Source organism: Sus scrofa, chromosome 13 (assembly GCF_000003025.6).
Source record: "Sus scrofa isolate TJ Tabasco breed Duroc chromosome 13, Sscrofa11.1, whole genome shotgun sequence".
NCBI lineage: Eukaryota > Metazoa > Chordata > Mammalia > Artiodactyla > Suidae > Sus > Sus scrofa.
Genome location: NC_010455.5, coordinates 74,522,853 through 74,543,956, shown reverse-complemented (window position 1 = coordinate 74,543,956; position 21,104 = coordinate 74,522,853). Strand labels below are relative to the sequence as shown.

Genomic DNA, 21,104 nt, shown 5'->3' with positions numbered 1-21,104 from the left:
TCAGGACTGCACTGCCATCCAAGTCTCTTCCTTTCCAGCCTCCTCCTTGCTAGGGAGTCACATCTGCCCTGCGCCTGAGGCTCTCCCTGCCTCTCCAGCCCCTTCATTTACACTGCACAGGTGTCTCTGCAGTACATCTCTTGCAGGCCTCATTCCACTTTGGTATCTGTCTCCCAAAGGCCCCAAACTAACACAGTGGATATTAGTCCTGTTTTCATGGGTGAGGTAACACTGGCCCACGTCCCACAGGCGACAGTGGGAAAGCTGGGTTATGTCCAGGTATGTCTGATTCCTAAGCCAAGGCCTCCTGTCACACTAGGCTCCTCTCAAGTGATTCATGCAGGTTTAAAGTTAGGAAAGTTAGAGGGCAGGGAGCTCCGACATCTCAGTTCGCACAGATGAGAAACTGGAGACCTTCAAGGGAAGGATTAGTCCAGCAGTGCAAGACCAGCTATGGAAAACCCTTTCCCCCCTTTGGGGGTTGGGGAGGAGGCCAGGGGAGGCCCCAGGGTGAGGAAGGAGACCAGGCTGGACACGAGGCCATAGGCCTGGGGAAAGGTCTGACCTACCATCCTGGTGGAAATGTCTGAGGAAGAGCCAGGGGGTTCTTGGAGGGGCTGCAGGTTGGGAAGTACAGGGAGGAGTTGTGAGAGGGTGGCTATGATCTGGTCCGGCAGCAGGAACACCCCCAGACAAACCTCCCTGTCCTAAGGCTGCTCTGCACCCCCTTCAACTGACGCACAGGCCCTCCTGGTCACACTTCCTTTCCATCCTAATCTCTTCTTTTTACTGGAAAGAGCACTTCCAACCCCGGTTTTTAAAAATGTAATAACTACAAAGTCACTGGGGTCTGTGAGTAAAAGGTACACACATACCTTGATTTGAATACTATTCACAGAACTGGTATTATAGTCAAGAGCCACATGAGCTCAGGATGTGTTATCATCGAGGGCTGGCCTGATACTCCAGCAGCATTACTATAGGTCTGGAGGAGGACTGACTGCTTTGGGTACGGTGCACACAGAGCTTCATGGCTCTGGGGTCAGCACCTCCTCTGCTCGGATGGCTCAACTTGGATTGATGATGAACAGCATCAGGAGCTGGCTTTGTTTTCTGCCTACCCCCCATAAAACCTCCATTTCTTTCAGGGAGGCTGGTTGAAGACATTCTCAAGAATCGACGCGGCATGTGCAAGACAGGCCAGGGAGCCTAGTAGAGCCACACAACTGACCTTCTGCTGAAAACTCAGAGCACTGTCAGCTGTGAGCAGGGACCTTTCAGCTCCAGGCCCAGAGGTTTCCGGCAGGAGGCGGTGAGGCTGTGTATCCTGACGGTGGCAGCAGAGACCAGCTCAGGAGCCACACAGCTCCCTGGCCCAGCCAAATGTGGCCTGGATTCAATCAATTTCGGTTCTTAGTACATAGGGAAATGTGTGTGGCTGTCTCCGGGGCGGCTCAGGAGACAAAGCATTTCTCAGACCTGGCACACGTACATCCTTCCAGCCACTGGGCGGGGCTCACCATCAGGAAGGGCACGTGAAAGTGGTGACATCCCTTCTTAGACGGGCTTCCAACTTGCTATGATCAGTCCCTGCTTCCACAGAAGCTGGGGATTCACCCATCTGTCTGGCACCCCTGGCCATCTGAAAGCTGGCTTCTGCTAGATGGAGCAAAGCAGGCCAGGGCTGATCTGAAAAGCCAGATGAGGAAATCTATGTGTGCACTTTGCTACCAACACAGGTGCCTGAAACATCTGACCAAGTAGCAAAGAGAGGAGGGCTGGAGAATATGCTTTAGGATAAATGTAGCTGCTGGGAAGGACTGAAATGTGGGGCCCTTAGACCTGGAAGAGGTGTGCCTGCCTGATGACTCAAGTGGGGTTGAGCTATGAAAACAGCCTAGATATTTCTCATCTGTGCTTTGAAAGAGCACAAAGTTGTGAAGCTGGACAAATACTCGTCTATCTCAGTGTCCCTCTCATCAGGGCCTTCAGAGAGTTAATGACGGTCCCACAGGAGTCAGGCCATGACTATGGACAGGGAGCTGTATATGGGGGAGCCAGGCTGAGGCAGGTACCTTGGTGAGTGAGGGCTTGAGAGAGCCTCCCTGGACAGTAGAAATGCAAGACAGAGGCAGGGCTGCAGTTCCCCAGGGCAATCTTCCTTTGTGAAGTAATAGGCTCTATCCCAGCAGCTGAGAGCTCCTGTCAGGGCCAGAAGCATCCTTGAGGTGCTGTTCCAGGCTGCATCCTTGCTTCTGTCTTGGCCGACAATATTACGCATGGTTTAGGCAGCCCGTGGGTTTTCTGCTTTGCAGTAAAATCTGATCGAACTTCAAATTCATACACAGCAAAAGGGTTGGAGAAGTCGGTTTTTTGCAAACCCAGGTGGGCGTGGCCTGTGTGGTTGCCAGTGGGGGAGGGGAGGGCTCTGGCAGCTGAGCCTCCTCACGTATTTCTGATTCCCTAGTGCTTGGAACAGTGCTTGGCACGCGATGGGCACTTGGGCAACACTGTGTTGAACCAGACACATTCTACCACCAGATCTGGGCTGACTCAGGTGTGACTGGGACCCAGGTCAGGTCATTTCACCTGATGACATACTCCCCAGCGTACAGGATGTTCCTTGGGCAGTGTGTTTGCTTTGTCTGTTTTTATTTTATACCTTGGGCTAGTCTGTTTTAAGGATGAATGCTTAAAATAATGGGAGCTCACTTTGTAAACTAGAGCCTCTAGACACATGGAAAGAATGGAAAATTAGAAAGCTGTCTCTAATGTGGTTACTTCTCAAATATGACCATTATTAAGAATTTAATGGCTAAGAATGTGTTACATTTTCTCATTATCATTCTTTTTAGACTTGAGCAGTCACAACTTTAAGAATACCCATGTGTTTCCATGAGCAGCAACAAAGCTGCTTATTAAAAGAATGAAATACGCAACCTGAAAACATTTTCACTTTTCCTGCACTGGGAGGAGAAGAAGCAGGCTGCTCCTGACATGGAAAGTTTGCTTTGTTTACCAACTAGGAGATAGAGACCTGGGAGAGGTGGCTCCTGGAAAGAGTCCAGACTCCAGATTAAAAAGGATCTTGCTTGAGAACAATGCCAAGCAGAAATCAGGTTCATGTTAAAGGCACACACCTCCTGCACTGATGTTTGATTGACCCACAGCACAAAGAAAACTGAGGTTTTGCTCCTCTTGAGACAGGGCTGAGCCCATTGTGTGATGTGCAACTACGCAACCAACAGAGCCAGTGCAGGCTGCCTGAATGTGACCAAAGTGACCAGAATGGAGGAACTGCCACCCACTCTCCTCTGCCATCCTGGGCACAGGCATCGTCGTGCTCCTTCTGGAGGAGCAGCCCCCAGACATAAACTGGAGGCCATGTAGGGGAGGCAGGCAGATGCAGGCAGGGCCAGGAGGTCCTATGAAGAGACAGGAAGGAACAGGGATGAGCAGCTCGGAAAAGGACAGCCTGCCCTTGCGAGCCACTTCACAGAGCTTGGGGATGCATTTGTTTCACATGGTTTCAGAGGGCACGGTAGGATCAAAGAATGGAGCTTAAAAGGAGGCAAATTTTAAGCACCCAGGAGAACTGGAAACAACCAGAGGGGTCACAGGAGAAGAGGCTGATGAGGAGGGAGCACAGGAAAGTGCTCACTCCTGAAGGGTGCAGAGGGTGCCTGGACGATGGCCATTGGATGGTGGGGAGGGGCTGAGGACAATGAGGATTCCTGTGAGGCTATCGGAGAAACTCTAGGAACATAGGTTCAAGTCCTGGGGGAAAATAGGAACCCCTCAGGTCCCGAGGAGGGCATCAGGTTCTCTATGGAAATGTCAGGGAGGAAATCTTCCGACTCTGCATTAAAGGAGCTATGGCAGCAGCAAGAGGTGCCGGTGGCCTTGGGGGAGCCCTTCTCCACCCATCAGTGGGAGCAAAAGATGACGATCATGACCAGGTCCACAAAGCATCAGCTCACACCACCCATGAACAAATAAAACAGGGAGGGAGGGGCAGAATAGCTAAATTTACATGAAACTCTAGCTTCAGTGGAGTTGCAAGAGCTCTGCTTTTGTGAAGGCTAAAAGAACTTCCTGCAAGATCAAAGCTTCATCTCTTCTTTCTTGGGGGAAGACACAGCAGAAGAGGGGAGAGGTGAGAGAGGCAGGAATGGTAGGAAAGAGACTAGAAATGCGGCAGAGGAGGAAGGCGAGGGTCCTGCTGCTTGGAGGCTGTAATTTGGAAGCACCAGCTTCATCTGCAATGTGTTGGTTCTTGGTCGCTGCAGGCTTGCACACTCAGGGTGGTGTCACAAGAGTCCTGGGCTGGAAGACGGGCACTCTGAGCTCGCATCTCGGCCCTGCCCCTCACTAACTCTGGGATCCTGGCGTAAGCCATATCCCCTCTCATGGAGTTTGGTTATTTCTTTATGCAAAATGCAGAGTGAGACTGGTTACCTGTAAGGTTGTCCCCAGCTCCTGTGTGTGTTTATGTTGTGTCTTTATGATCAGTGGGCATCCAAGCCACAGCCTGGTGAGCTGAGGACCAGGGGTAGGGATAACCCCTGCAGCCCACTTGGTGGGAACTGCTCAGTGTGTGGCAAAGGAACTCTGGGGATGGCAGTTGATGTCGTGGTGGGGGAAAAGGGAGAAGGCGAGGCACTTACAGCAGGAGGAGATGGGCACGCTGATGGCCAGGATCACCCAGGCGATGTCCATCTTGCTCAGGCAGATGGTGGCTCTGTGCTGGGGTTTGTCCCCTTCGGCCACATGGGAGATGTTCCCTGCTGTTCCAGGCTTCCAGGTCCCGGCGGGGACCAGACGGTTGAGGAAGTTTCCTGTGGCTGTGGACACCACTGTGGAGAGAGGACTGGGCACCCTGCTGGTCACGGTGGAGGTGGGGGTGGCCGCAGCCTCCTCCTCGGCTCGGGAAACAGTGCTTTCTGAAGCCCCAGGGGGGCGGGCTGGGGCCTGTGGGGCCAAGGATGTTCCCTGAGGAAGCCCCTCAGAAGGGGCTGAGACACTGGCATTGAAGGCAGCCTGGATGGTCCCCGTGGTGGCTGTGAAGACCCCAGAGCTGGCAGAAGGAGGTCTGCTGGTGCCGGGGGTGACAGTAAGCCAGGAGTCACTGTGGCTGGGGCCATCCTGTGGGTCACCACGGGGGTGTGGAGAAGGCACTGGGGCAGGGTGTGGACTGGCAGGGGTGCCTGAGGCTGCCTTGGCGTCCAGCTCCCCTCCCTGGCTGGTGAAGGTGGGACCACCCCCCTCATCTGCTCTGCTAAGGCCGGACTGGTCCTCCTTGGTACCAGGGGGGTGGTGGGCGGTACCCACGAGGTCCTGCTTGGCGCCAAGGTTGCGGCCACTGTTTGGGGCTGTGGTGAGGAGGAGTAACCCCAGAGGGGGTTCCTGGTTGTGAGGGTAGAGGGGTCAGGCTCCACAGACCCTGTAAAGTTGCCTTTGTAAATCTGAAAGATTTTCCCCAGGGGCCGCTTCTGCCCCGGTTGTGTGGAGCTCTGATTTCGTCCTCGATGGCCTTCCTTCCTCCAGGGGTGACCGCTGGGTGCAGGTGGGACAAAGCGTGGTGAACTGCCAGCTCCTTTTCGGGAAGAGCCTGGGGGTCTGGGGGGCCTGCGAGTGGTAGCCCGGGAGGGGTTTGTAGGGGGACGGCTGGTGGCTTCCATTGGCTTTGTCAGCTGGATGGTGGGCAGAGTCTCACCTGGGGGGTGGCCCTCTAGGTGGGAAGATGTGGTTGCCATGGCAGCAGGAAGTGGCCCTGTGGACAGTGGGCTTTCTGAATGGGGGGTGGTTACTGCTGCCATGATGGTAGAGATGGTATTTGTAGGAGGGCGTCCGTCTGGATGAAGCGTTGTCATTGCCTTGGGAGCTGCGGTCTGTGAGGAGGGTCCATGGGGATGGGGGGTCAGTGTCACCACGGAGGTGGGAGCAGCCACCATGGAGGATTGTCTAGTAGAGCTGAGGGGTGCTGTTACCATGGTGCCTGGGGTGGTGCTTGAGGGGAGGACTTGAACAGAGTCCCTGGAAGATGGTTCCTGTGCGGCAAATACCAGTGCTTCAGTCAGTGCCAAGGTCAGGAGGAAGCCTTAAGAGAGAGACAGAGAGAAGAGGTGAAATACCCAGGATCAGCTCAGCCCTGGGCCTTCCTCACCCACGAACCTGAAACCCCTGGGAATGCTAGGTAAGCACTGGGCAGCATCCTTAAGGACCACACACACCAGACATGGGGCCACATGGAGCTGGGGCAGGTCTATTAGGTGGGGGCTCCCCATACCCTGGCTGCAGGGGAACCAGAGCCAGTGAAACTGGCTGGCTCACCTTTTCCCAAAAGCTTCTGAGATGCCAGGCCCTTCACCCAGGGGCCACTGCTCAGAGCAGGCTGAGGGGCCAGGTGCATGGAAGAAGGCTTGTGGCTTCTGAGTGCCTGCTGGCCCTCTGCCCCAGGGAGTGGTCAAGGCCAGAGTGACCACAGGGAAACTGGCAACTCTGAATCCTGAGTCAGCAAGGAGGGCTTGGGTGGGTAGAGCTGACCAGCTCCCATGCCTTTTCTGAATTTTCCATTTATGATCTAGACAAAGGAACAAATGCTAGACCTTGGCTCATTCAGGCCCACCAACCAAACCATTAAGGAGGGTCTACCCTCTCCTTGACCTGGCCCTTGGGTCAGCTCGTACAAATCCTCAAACAATCCTAAAATAAGGCAGAAATGTCTCAGTGCCATTGGACACTTGACAGGCAGAAGGGGACAGGGGTCCAGAAAGCAACCAGATCGGGCTCCAGTAAAGCACTTAGCACAGTGCCTGCAGGAGAAGATGCATTCCATAAGCATGCCTCGGGTTTATGACCACAGTCATCATGTTAACTGCTTGTCCTTAGGCACTTGTGAGGCTGAACTTTCTGTGGAAAACCCATTAGTGGTGCCCAGACTTTCTGTGTAGAAGGAGCTCTTTTGAGCATTAAAAGGAAACCACAGACTTTGCACGATGGCCAGTACGTATGCTTTTCAGAAAATTTCACTGAGAAAATGCACAAGGACAAAAATGTATACTTTTAAATACTCTTCTAAATATATGTGGATTTTATTAATCATATCAGCATGGGCCTATCTTTAAAAATAATACCTGACATCAACATTAGACATAGGATCTGTTTGGATTATAGACCAGAAGACCACCATCTATATGACACAGGGGCTGGGAAGAGCCTCTTTCTATGCTGAGAAGCACCTGACAGACCTCTGAGGCCCTACTCTGACCTGAGAACTGCCCCTTATTCATGTGAACCCTCTGCTTGTTCCCCCTCATGCCCTTCCTTCAGCCTTGCTAGCTGCCAAGACAAGGGTAGCAATCAGCCTCTGGTAACAGCCTGGGAGTCTCTCTTCCCCAGATCTCAGAAGCATGCATGGTCAAAGCAGGGGCCCTGGCGGTGACTCCAGGGAGTCTGGGGTGGTCAGCAAAGTTGATGGGGGAAGGCGGGGGCCCAGGTCAGTTTCTGGAAGCAGAGAGGGGGAGGAGACCTTCTGATGCCTTTGAAACAAGACCACTGAGGCCTCCTTCAACTTAGGGGAGGGTGGGCTGGGTTGGACTAGTGTCCCCTCACCTTGCACGTCTCACTTAGTGGGTGGGGGAGGTTGAGTGATCATAGCTAGAACAGAGACTGTAGTACCCACATCTCCAGGACCAACAATTTGCCCTAAGCAACCTCATTTTTCTAAACTTTCACACAGTGTTTTCTGCTTATCCAGGTCAATCCTAGAAACTGTTTACTGAGCACCTGCTCTGGCCCTGTCTTCCATGCTCTACCTAACACTCACAGCCACTTGATGGGGCAGGAAGCTGAGGCTGAGGGAGACTGAGTAACGTGTTTGAAGTCCTTCAGTAGCAGAAGTAGTATATGACACTTGGGCTGTATCTATAACACATGGCAGTCCTGGTCACTCACCACCAGTGATGCAGAAGGAGATGAAGAGGACAGAAAGCTGCAGCCCCAGAAGGAGCCATGTGCCTCATGCTCTGACTGGTTCAGGGTTATTCCAACTCTTCCCTGGAAGTTTAACACCACAGGGACAATCTAGCCCTAGAGCTGGTAGTTGTGGCTGCTGAGGTTTTAGGGTACATTTCCTTATAAGCCTCTGGCTCGCAAGCATCCTGGTTCAATAGAAGTGTTGCTATGGACTGAACTGTTCCCTTCAAAGCTGTATGCTAAAGCTCTAACCTCCCAGCACTTCAGACAGCACTGTATGTTGGGCAGGGCCTTTAAAGAGGTCATCAAGGCCAAACAAAGCTGTTAGGGTGTGTCCTAACCCAATCTGACCAGTGTCCTTTTATGAAGAGGAGCTTAGGACACAGAGAGGCCAGGAGTGTTCCCATAGGCAGGAGGCAGTGACAGGCATTTGCAAGCCAAGAAGAGAGGCGTCAAGGACTCCAACCCCGCTGGCACCTGGATGTTGGACTTCCAGCCTCTAGAAGTATGAGGAGATACATTTCCATTGCTTAAGCCCCCCAGCCTGTCTTCCCTTGTATGGTAGCCCAAGCAGACTGATACACATGTCTCATGTTAGAGATCCTGAAAAAAAGGAGAGGCAGGGACCAAGGCTTGTGTGGTGCAGGTTGCTTATTTGGGGTGGCAACCCAACAGGACAGCCATGGGGGTCTGAGATGAGTGAAACAGGGAAAATCAATCCAAGGACAGGTTATAGGCTGATCAGGGTGTGACTCAAGTCCTCTGGGGATCTCTGAGGAGTTGAGCACACGCACCTCAAACTGAGCACCTCTTACCACCAGCTGTCCCCGCATCCCCTGTCCTCCTCCACATGGCTGAGTCAGAGACCAGAGACACTTGGGCAGGGGGCTGTCAGCTCATACCTGTGTCCGGCTGGTGGCTGCTGTGATAGCTGGAGTTAAAATTAAGGGCCCAGAGGATTCCTGGAGTGGAGCACAGATATGCTTGGTCTTCTGTGGCTGAAGACCAAGGACACTGCCATCATTTGGCAGAAGCATCAAGTGCCACATGAAACTTTCAGGGAGGCCCTGATGGCCCACAGGAACAGGCTGGGGTGGGAGAAGAGCAGCTCAGTCTCCAGGAGAACTTTTGCAGATTCTAGAGGCAGGGGTTTAATGCATCCTGGTCTTTAAAATATTCAGGGAAAGAAATTCCCCTGATTTTCTCACCACAGGCATCCCAGGGGCTAAAATCCTCCTGGCTGGGAAGTGTATGACTGGAGTCCTTCCTCCTGTATGACTTACTGCAGTTGAACTAAACTTTGCCTTTGCTGTGCCTCTCCTTACTAGCCAGCATTTCCTGAAGTTATTTTTCTCTCTAGGAGGACTGTTAAATTACCTCTCAGCTCTTCCTTCTTTAGATGTTAAAGTAAACCTTTGGTACCATGAACGGATATAGCCATCCTGGGGCAAAGGGTTTTCAGTTGGAGGACGACATTAAGCTGTCACAGTGAGAAGGACCTAGAAGCAACTTAGTCCAATTCCCTCATTTCTTGGAGGGGGCAACTGAAGGAGTGAAGAATAAAGTGACTTGTCTAAGAACATAAGTCTAAGAACAGCTGGCTGGGGACAGAGCCTAGATCACAAGACATTATTTCAAAGCAACTTTTCGCTTGTATCATAAAAATTGCTACAACACTGCACTGCCCAAATGCCTCAACCTCCACTGTCACCTTCACTATGGCAATCGTCTGCCCTCCTTGGCACAAAAGGTTAAGGACTGAATGCAAGGGAACACTCTGTCACAATAACTATGCAAGGCCTTCAACCCAGGGCTCCCCTAACAGATGCAAATTTTCACTCTAGGCCCTTTGTGCTGGCCTGCTCACTCCCCTCTTTGCAATCTGGGGCTACTGCCTCTTTGCATATAGTTTGCATATATTTGCATAATAGACTCTGGAGGCTCCAATTCCAAATACATAAGAGAGACTCTAACTAAAATCTAACTTGATGTGTTTTAAATGTGGAACCAATTTTTAAAGCATGTTGGAATAAGGACAAGCATAGGGAGTGGGCACCTGCAGACTGATGGGTGCCCAAATGTCACAGGAAGACCTCCTCCTACCTAGAATTCCAATGCATACACCATTCCAGGACCCAAGGGAGGGAAGGGCCTTCCTCCTTCTGTTTATTTGGTTGGCTGCCCACAGTCCATATTGGGCATGATATCTGCATCTGGCAAAAGCCAGGAGGGAATTGGTGAAGAGAGAAATGGCTAATCCATACTGAGTGCTTCCTGCATACCACGTGCTGCTCCAAGGGCTAAGTCTGTTCTGACACATTTCATCCTCACAACAGCCTGATGAGGCAGGTATCATCATTAGCTCCCTGTTGCAACCAGTGAAAAGCAGCACCGGAAGACATAGGAAGTGGCCTCCTTCCACACAGCTGGGGATGCAATTTGAACCTGGCAGCCTGGCCCAAGTCTATACTCAACCTCATTCACTCATGATTCTGCTCTGCACATTCAGAAGCAATGGTCCACAATCTTTTGGGAATTGGTTTTCTATTACTGGTCTTTTGACTTTTCTTTCCTCTTACCTGTTTTCTTCTAGCTCCATTTCAGGGCTCTATATTAGCATCTATGTTCTTTTAACACGTTAGTCGATTAACTTTATTTTTGTAAGTAACTGGAGGGAACTTGTACAGCACAAAAGTTAGATACCCCTGCCTTAATTCTCTTCAATCCTGGCATCTCAGGCACACCACTGTTTAATTAAAGAATTGTATATGAGTTCCCATTGCAGCTCGGTGTGTTAAGGACCCAATGTTGTCTCTGTGAGAATGTGCGTTCAATCCCTGGCCTCACTCAGTGGGTTAAGGATTTGGCATTCCTGCAAACTGCGATCACAGATGTGGCTCGGATCTGGCATTGTTTTGGCTATGCCTAGGCCAGCAGGTGCAGCACTGATTCGATCCCTGGCTCTAGAATTTCCATATGCTGCAGGTGCAGCTGTAGAGAAAAAAAAGTATAATTTTTCTCTTAAAATTGCCTGCACACACAAGACACATTGCCTACATGTATGCATTTTCCCTCACACATACGAACAGAATCCTTCCCTAGTTTCCTTATGATTTAGAACACCTGCTAAGTAGAGCCTCCCTCTCCATTAAACTAGGTTTCCACTGCTAGGTATTTTCTCCATTGCCTCTCAACTCTGTGACAGAACCACAGGAGTCTGAGACGTCTTCTAAGCCATCCCCCATCACTAAGCAAGATGGCAGCGTGGCCATCCCAGATGCTTGGTGTGGTGATTTAGAATCCTGTCTGCAAGTTCTCTGACACTCCTCCCACCAAGAAGTGGAGTCTGTTTCCTCTCCCCTTTGAACTTAGTTGGGCCTTTGTGATCTTGAGCTTCTCTATGGGTCTTTTTTTCATAAAGAAAAAAAAGGAGTGTGGGTACTCATCTTTGCTGCTGCCCTTTTTCCAGGCAGCTGCATTCCAAATGTCCCCTCCCATCCAGTCCTGCTGGGGACATGCCTCAGGTCACAGGGCTAAAAGACAAGGAGTGCTGCTTAGTTCTTAGAGACCCCTCAGGCCATTGCCTGCAGGGCTCCAGAAATGCCTGGAGATCATTGGTTCTTGGGCTGATGTGGTCCTTGACTCCACTGGGAATTATTGCTCAAAGTATAATCTCTAGTACACAGGTGAGCTAGGAAACCACGCAAGATGGGACCTGGGTGCCCCAGACACATCTATGGCCTCCGGCTAGCATGAGCTCATCTCTGGGACGCTGACAGACCACAGCTTCCAAACCAAAACCTGTGCATGCACAAGTGAGCACACACACTCACACAGATACACAGTGTAGGTCCTCTCCTGGGAGCAGGCAGGAAAGAGACAGGAAAGAAAAATGTGCAGCCTGAGGCTTCCTATCGCCTCCACGCTAACCTCCAATTAAGTCATTTGTCTTAAGGTCAAAACAGCCACATGCAGCAGTACCAGGATTTCCACCTAGCTTCCTCTGGTCCTGGCTGCTCCAGACCCTAGGTCTTGAGAAAGTTTTGATCTGTGAAAATGTGCTACATGAGCAGGAGAATGCTTTATGAAGACAAACAACAGTGACCACTGTGATGACCGCAACTAAAAGACAAAACTTTCCCCAAAGGCAGAAACACTTAGGCAACCACATCCCCTTTTATCTTTGGCTTTTGCTTCTCTGCCTTAAGTCATTCAGTCCTTTTTGGGATGAGCATTTCCCACCTAGAACTCCTCTTGGGCCTTGAAGCTTTTGTTAGGAGTCCCTTGTTGTGTGCATGTAACCTCTAAGCCTACTCCTGCCCCAGCCCTATCTCTCTGAATAGATATGCCCAGTGTCTTGTCTGTTTCCCTGTCTGAACTCTAAGCAGCCAGACGGCAGTGAGTCTATCTGGATCAAGGTTATTTCCCCATATCTAGTCCAGCACGTTAGCCACAACAAATTATTCCTGAAGAATAAGAAACCCTTCTAAATATCCAAAATATATAAAGAACTCAATTAGCAAAAAACCCAAATAATCTGATTAAAAAATGGGCAGAGGGTCTGAATAGATATTTTTCTAATAAGAGAAATGCAAATCAAAACTACCATGAGATACCACCTCACTCCAGTCAGAATGGCCATCATTAATAAATCCACAAATAACAAGTGCTGGAGGGGCTGTGGAGAAAAGGGAACCCTCCTGCACTGTTGGTGGGAATGTAAACTGGTATAGCCACTATGGAGAACAGTTTGGAGATACCTTAGAAATCTATACATAGAACTTCCATATGACCCCGCAATCCCACTCTTGGGCATCTATCCGGACAAAACTCTACTTAAAAGAGACACATGCACCCGCATGTTCATTGCAGCACTATTCACAATAGCCAGGACATGGAAACAACCCAAATGTCCATCGACAGAGGATTGGATTCGGAAGATGTGGTATATATACACAATGGAATACTACTCAGCCATAAAAAAGAATGACATCATGCCATTTGCAGCAACATGGATGGAACTAGAGAATCTCATCCTGAGTGAAATGAGCCAGAAAGACAAAGACAAATACCATATGATATCACTTATAACTGGAATCTAATATCCAGCACAAATGAACATCTCCTCAGAAAGAAAATCATGGACTTGGAGAAGAGACTTGTGGCTGCCTGATGGGAGGGGGAGGGAGTGGGAGGGATCGTGAGCTTGGGCTTATCAGACACAACTTAGAATAGATTTACAAGGAGATCCTGCTGAATAGCATTGAGAACTTTGTCTAGATACTCATGTTGCAACAGAAGAAAGGGTGGGGGAAAAACTGTAATTGTAATGTATACATGTAAGGATAACCTGACCCCCTTGCTGTACAGTGGGAAAATTAAAAAAAATATTAAAAAAAAGATATTTTTCCAAAGAAGACATCCAGATGGTCAACAGGTACATGAAAGATGCTCAACATCACTAATAATCAGAGAGATGAAAATCAAAATCACAATGAGATATCATCTCATATCTGTTAGAATGACTATAATCAAAAAGATGAGAGATAACAAGCATTGGCAAGGATGTGGAGAAAAGGGAAACTTTGTGCACTGTTGGTGGGAATGTAAATTGGTACAGTCATTATGGAAAACAGGATAGACATTTCTCAAAAAAATAAAAATAGAACTAATATATGATCTAGCAATTCCACTTTTTTTTCTCTTTTTTTGGCTGCCCCATGACATATGGAGCTCCAAGGCCAAGGATCGGATCCAAGCTGCAGTTGCAACCTATGCCTCAACTACAGCAATGCTGGATCCTTTAACGTACTCTGCTGGGCCGGGGTTTGAACCTGCATCCTGGTGCTGCAGAGATGTTGCCTGTCCTGTTGTGCCACAGCAGGAACTTCTACCATTTCCACTTCTGAGTACATATCTGAAGGAAACAAAATCACTATCTTTAAGAGATATTTGTAGCCTCATGTTCAAGGCAGCGTTATTTATAATAACTGAGACAAAGAAACAACCTCAGTGTCTATTGATGGATGAGTGGAAGAAAATATGGTGTACACACACACACACACACTAAAGAATATTATTCAGACACAAAAAGAAGGAAATCCTTCCATTTTCAATAACATGGATGGACCTTGAGGGCCATAATGCTAACTGAAATAAGTCAGACAGAGAAAGACAAATACCACATGATCTCACTTACATGTGAAATCTAAAAAAAATCAAGCTACAGAGTTCCTGCAGTGGCTCAGCAGGTTAAGGTCCCAATGTTGTCTCTGTGAGGATGTGGGTTCGATCCCTGGCCTTGCTCAGTGGGTTAAGGATCCAGCGTTGCTGTAAGCTGTGGTGTAGGCATTCAGCTGTAGCTCTAATTCAACCCCTAGTCCAGGAACTTCCGTATGCTGCAGGTATGACTGTAAAGAGAAAAAATAAAATAAAACAAATAAAAAATTAAAAAAATTAAGCTCACAGAAACAGATAACACATTGGTGGTTACCAGAGGTGGGGAGTGGAGGTGGGAAATGGGTGAAGGTGGTCAAAATGTACAAACTTCTAGTTATAATAAATACATTTTGGGGATAATGTACAGCATGGCGTCTATAGTTCACAATATGTGCTGTATATCTGAAAGTTGCTAAGATACTAAATCTTAACAGTTTTCATCATGTTCATTTGTAACTATGTGAGGTGACTGATGTCAACCAAACTTACTGTGGTAATCATTTCATTATATATATATATATATATATATATATATATAAGATCATGTTGTAATACAATGTTACATGTCAATTACAACTAAATAAAACTGGCCAAAAAAGCCTCTTTTAAATCAATCACTAGCCAGCTGTGACAACTTATGTGTTTCAAAAATAACCACCACAGCACATCCTAACCGACATACTCTTCCTAAATGTGACCTCACTCCTAGTGAGAGGTGAGGTCTATGTTCCACCCCCTGGAATCTGGGTGGGTTTGTGACTATGGTTGAAAAGATGCTACGTGACTTCTGAGGCCAGGTCATAAAGGATGGCACAACTACTTCCTAGTCCACACTCTCAGAAGTCAGCCACTGTGCTGAGGGGAAGCCTGAGCAGTCCATGGAGGGGTCCATGTGGAAAGGAATCAAGACCCCTGGCCTTCCATCTCAGCTGAAGTTCCAGATGAAGCCAGCACTAACTTGCTCACCAGGGAGTGAGCCATCTTGAAAGTGAGTCTTCCAGCCCCACTCAAGCTACCCCAGCAAGTCTGAGCAGGGCATAGATAAGTGATCCCTGCCCAACTGGGCTATGAGCAAAATAAATGATGACTGGGGTTTTAAGCCACAAGTTTTGAGGTGGTTTGTTAGGCAGTAGGAGTAACTTGAATACCATCTATGGAGAAATATAATTAAGGCTCTGTAGTGACCATTCTGGATTTAAGCATCAGGTTTTTAAAATGCTAAAGTTCAACAGGCTGATATTCACTTGGGTTCGGTTCCTTTCCTCCTCTCCTTCCCAGATTTAAGAAAAGGGAAGCATCTCAAGGCTGGGCTCTTTCTATAGCATCCTGATTTCTCTGATCTATAGCTACAAGTTCCCCCAAAGGACAAAAGGAACAAATGCATACCAGCATTGGCATGAAAACTGCTGGTACACAAGCATTTCGTGGCTGGGTGGGGGGAGATGGAATAAAGAGGAGCCTAGTATAACGGGACTGTATATTGAAGACATGACCATTTCTGCCAAGGAGCTGCCATCTGAAAATTAGCTGTGAGGGGGAACAAACCCACACACCAAAGATGTTCTCTCAAAGACTTTCTCTGACAACAATGAGAGTCAGAATTAGATGGATGAAAAGGTCAGCCCAGTTCCTAATAAAATAACAGGATCATTAAAATTCAGGTAACATCTCGCTGACATCATGGGAAAGAACACAAATGCACCAGTCCAGACTGCTTTGTTCTCTCCCAAACTAAAAGGAAAAGGCTTATAAAAATGGTTCATGCTTTACATTAGAGAACCCAGCAGACACTGCCTCAGCCAGGTTGTCAAGGTCAACATCAACAGTGACAAAGTCATGGTGATAGTATGAACCCTGGATATGGAGATAGCACTCAATCTCTGTAGCTTTCCTTCCCCAATCTATATCCTCAGTTCAATCAGAAGAAAAAATCTGAAAAATCCCAATTGAAGGACATTCCACAAAATATCTGACCAGCACTCCTCATTAAGTTCATCAAAATATGGAAAGCCTGGAGTTCTCATTGTGGCTCAGCAGTAACAAACCCGACTAGTAACCATGAGGGTTCAATCCCTGGCCTTGTCAGTGGGTTAAGGATCCAGCGTTACCCTTAACTGTGGTGTAGGCTGGCAGCTGCAGCTCTGATTCAACACCTAGCATGGGACCTAGGAACCTCCATATGCCATGGGTGTGGCCCTAAAAAGAAGAAGAAGAAGAAGAAAAAAGGAAATCCAGGAGTTCCCTGGTGGCTCAGTGGGTTAAGGATCTGGCATTGTTGGTGCTGTGGCTCAGGTCACTGCTGTGGCGTGGGTTTGATCCCTGGCCCCAGAACTTCCACATGCTATGAATGTGGCCAAAAAATAAAAAAATAAAAAATAAAAAATAAAAATAAAAATAAGGAAAGTCTGAAGCACTCATAGAAAAAAGGTACCTGAGGAGATATGACAACTAAATGTCTTGTGGTAACCTGGTTGGGGTCCTGGAATAGAAAAAGGACACTGGGGAAAAGTGAAGGAAATAGGAATAAAGTGTGACTTCAGTTAATAATAACGTATCAATACTGTGTCATTAGTAATGTAAGATGGTGATAACAGGAAACTGGGTGCAGGCTACACAGGAGCTCTCTGTTCTACCTTTGCAACTCTTCTGTAAGTTCAAACTATTCTTTAATTTTAAAAAGTTTCCATGGAGGTCAGACAGCACAGAGTGTGTGAGGGTGTGTCCTGGAAGGAGACTGCTGAAAGGAGATTTGCAGGAAACTTTCCCAGCACCCTGGTGAGAAAGCATGTGCCCACAGACACACTTTGGAGGCCACTTAGATAGGGTGGAAAATCCCATGACTACTGCTGCATCTGTATGTATATATATATATTCCCTCTGATTCTCACCATTTAAAATATTCTGATTCAGAGTGTGGAGTCTGGAGGTGAAATGGCCAAGGAGAATAATAGCCTGAATACATGGTTTTTTAACCTGTTCAAATTCCAGCTGAGGGGTCAGTTTATATTACATGCTACCTTTGTAATATAAACTCTTTTTTTTTTTTTTTTTTTTTTTGTCTTTTTGCCACTTCTTGCGCCAGTCCTGTGGCATATGGAGGTTCCCAGGCTAGGGATCAAATTGGACCTGTAGCTGTTGGCCTACGCCAGAGCCACAGCAATGCGGGATCAGAGCCACGTGTGCAACCTACACCACAGCTCACGGCAATGCCAGATCCTTAACCCACAGAGCAAGGCCAGGGATCGAACCCACAACCTCATGGTTCCTAGTCGGATTTGTTAACCACTGAGCCACCAGGGAACTCCAACTGTCTTAACCAAGGAAGCAGGCTGCATGAAACTCAAAGCTTATTCATCATTATGACAAGGCAACAATGCACTGCTGTCTAAACATGAAAGCCTTATGAGGTGTGAGGATATATGCACACACACATATATGCATATATGGATATACGCATACTCATTCAAAGTCCTGCCCACACCCCTCTCCTGCTAGGTAACAATGTAACTATCTCTGAAATCCCACCCTGACTGCTCCATTGTCTTGATGAGGTCACAGTTCCTTAATTTGTCCAATTAGAAATGGTGGCTTCCTGCCTGGTATTCCCAGGGGACCCTGCTCCTATTCACATGTGGCCCTTCTCTCCACATGGCCCTTCCACCAAGAATGCGGCAGGAAGGTGTGGGGACCTGGGGTCAGTGGGATTTAGGTCCATCCCAGCTCTGTAACTGCCTAGTGGTGGGACCTCAGGCAGATTAGTTCAGCTTTCTTCCCCTGGACTAATGTAAGGAAGACAACTCCCTTCATGGTGCTTTCAGGGCTGGGAATATGAGGTGAAGATGTACAGAGGCCCCAGACAGGGCCTGGATTCAACAAGTGGAAACTGCTTTTAGTTTCTGCTGCATTTACTTTTTTTCCCCTTTCCTTTTTCTTTTCTTTTCTTGCCATACCCATGGCATATGGAAGTTCCTGGGCCAAGGACTGAATCCAAGCTGCAGCTATGACCTATGCTGCAGCTTTAGCAATGTCGGATCCTTAACCCAATGAGGCAGGTGGGGATTGAACCCACTTCTCCACAGTGACCCAAGCTGCTGCAGCTGGATTCTTAACTTACTGCACCACTGTGGAAATCCAGTTTCTGCTACATTTAGGTCATTCCCCTGGGACCCTGAGCTTCTTCAGCATCTGGACCCCTGGAACTGAGTTCACAGTCTGACTTGTATCAAGAGTACAATAATGTTTTCTTAAAAAAATGTGAGGATGAAAGAATATTTATAGAATTCCATTCATTTGAGTTATTTGCAGCTGAATGCTTACCATGAAATTATCCATGTGTATTTTGAAGACAACATCAACAAAAGAAAACAGCAAGCAATGACTCCTATGATGTGGGAGCGTGGGGTGTGCGTATGTGTGTGTGCACATATCATTCTCACTTTGCTTGTCTCTGATTAACACGAACAGGTTAAATGAACACAGGTCTCATAGCCAGAAAGGCCAGAGAAGGCTGAGAAGGATGGAACGTGCAGTTCCCTCCCGAGACCCAAGTGCACGCATGCACCTGCTGCAGCCGGTACCGCTTCTCCTCACATAAGCATGTCGGCCTTCACGTCTTTCTAAAGTTCTGACTGGTTGTGTGAATATTTGTGCCAGGATTTGTGTTTTAAAGACAAGTCCCAGCTTTGGCTTCCTGCCTCCAAGTGTGTGCTCTCAGGAGGTTTTGATAAGAGCAGAAAGGAAGCAGGACAAACAGGACTTTTGTTGGGCGGCAGCTGGCGAGGCAGCCTGTGGAGGGCTCGCATGCCCTACGAAGCTGTGGTGTCTCCCAGTGCGTGGCTCCTACAAACCCAATAAGACCAGTCTCCCCAAGCCTGCAGCCCCGTCGCCTGAAGTCTGGTCCAGTGGGTGCCTCAGCAACTAAAAGAGGATCTCTCGGACCCCTGAGGAAGCCCTGGGGAGTCCCAGAACCTGCCAAAAGAGGCTGGTCCCGACCTGAGCATGTAGGCATCTATCTACCCTCAGCTTCAAATTCTCCAAAACCAGAGGAGAAGAGAAAGCCCCAGTCTGATCATGTCTGATAGTCACTTACCTAAAAAGGACATTGGGGCCTTCGACCTGTCATCCTCTTGGGCTTGCCGATTGTCTGCAGTGTCATCTCTCAGCACCCGCCCGCCCCTCCTCGCAAGTTTGCCAAGGAGAGAGGAGGTTGGCAGGGACGTAGCAGAGATGTAGCAAGGATGGTGGCAAGGTGTCTGGGAGGAGTGGCAGGCAGGGCGGGGCGACTGGGGAGGGGCTGACGTCAAGGAGGTGTTCGCTCTCTGGCACCCGCCCTCTCCTGAGCCCTGGCTGCTTGGTATGCTGGACCAGCTCCAGTCAGGCAGGTTGCAGGCTGGCTGGCAACACTCTCCTTGGTTGCCAAAGGTTCACCGCCTGTTCCAGTTTCCCTGGAACAAATGGCTCAGGCAACACAGCTGTGCATCCTTGTGAAACTGTCTAATTTCCCATTTCAAGGCAGGGTGGCCATAGCCCAAGGTATAATTTAGGTTTGGGGCTTGAGTTAGATTTCACAATTGAATTCTTTTTTTTTTTTTTTTGTTTTTTTTTTCACTTCAATTTAAGCATATTTATTTTTTTTTTTTTTTTTTTTTTTATTAAATTTTATTTTCCCACTGTACAGCAAGGGGGTCAGGTTATCCTTACATGTATACATTACAATTACAGTTTTTCCCCCACCATTTCTTCTGTTGCAACATGAGTATCTAGACATAGTTCTCAATGCTATTCAGCGGGATCTCCTTGTAAATCTATTCTACGTTGTGACTGATAAGCCCAAGCTCCCGATCCCTCCCACTCCCTCCCCCTCCCATCAGGCAACCACAAGTCTCTTCTCCAAGTCCATGATTGATTTTCTTTTCTGAGGAGATGTTCATTTGTGCTGGATATTAGATTCCAGTTATAAGTGATGTCATATGGTATTTGTCTTTGTCTTTCTGGCTCATTTCACTCAGTATGAGATTCTCTAGTTCCATCCATGTTGCTGCAAATGGCATGATGTCATCCTTTTTTATGGCTGAGTAGTATTCCATCGTGTATATATACCACATCTTCCGAATCCAATCCTCTGTCGATGGACATTTGGATTGTTTCCATGTTCTGGCTATTGTGAATAGTGCTGCAATGAACATGCGGGTGCATGTGTCTCTTTTAAGTAGAGCTTTGTCCGGATAGATGCCCAAGAGTGGGATTGCAGGGTCATATGGAAGTTCTATGTATAGATTTCTAAGGTATCTCCAAACTGTTCTCCATAGTGGCTGTACCAGTTTACATTCCCACCAACAGTGCAGGAGGGTTCCCTTTTCTCCACAGCCCCTCCAGCACTTGTTATTTGTGGATTTATTAATGATGGCCATTCTGACTGGTGTGAGGTGGTATCTCATGGTAGTTTTGATTTGCATTTCTCTTATAATCAGCGATGTTGAGCATTTTTTCATGTGTTTGTTGGCCATCTGTATATCTTCCTTGGAGAAATGTCTATTCAGGTCTTTTGCCCATTTTTCCATTGATTGATTGGTTTTTTTGCTGTTGAGTTGTATAAGTTGCTTGTATATTCTAGAGATTAAGCCCTTGTCAGTTGCATCATTTGAAACTATTTTCTCCCATTCTGTAAGTTGTCTTTTTGTTTTCTTTTGGGTTTCCTTTGCTGTGCAAAAGCTTTTCAGTTTGATGAGGTCCCATGGGTTTATTTTTGCTCTAGTTTCTATTGCTTTGGGAGACTGACCTGAGAAAATATTCATGATGTTGATGTCAGAGAGTGTTTTGCCTATGTTTTCTTCTAGGAGTTTGATGGTGTCCTGACGTATATTTAAGTCTTTCAGCCATTTGGAGTTTATTTTTGTGCATGGTGTGAG

At 48.0% G+C, this 21,104-nt stretch overlaps 1 protein-coding gene across 1 annotated transcript in view; it reads right to left on the bottom strand.

The window, feature by feature from the left end:
* Positions 1-19,835, bottom strand: part of TMEM108 (transmembrane protein 108) — a 32,206-nt gene extending 12,371 nt beyond the window's left edge. Inside the window, 3 exon segments of the mRNA XM_005669840.3 lie at positions 4,668-5,300; positions 5,303-6,100; positions 19,286-19,835. Coding sequence (XP_005669897.2) covers positions 4,668-5,300; positions 5,303-6,100; positions 19,286-19,298 — 1,444 coding nt within the window. The 5' untranslated portion in view covers positions 19,299-19,835.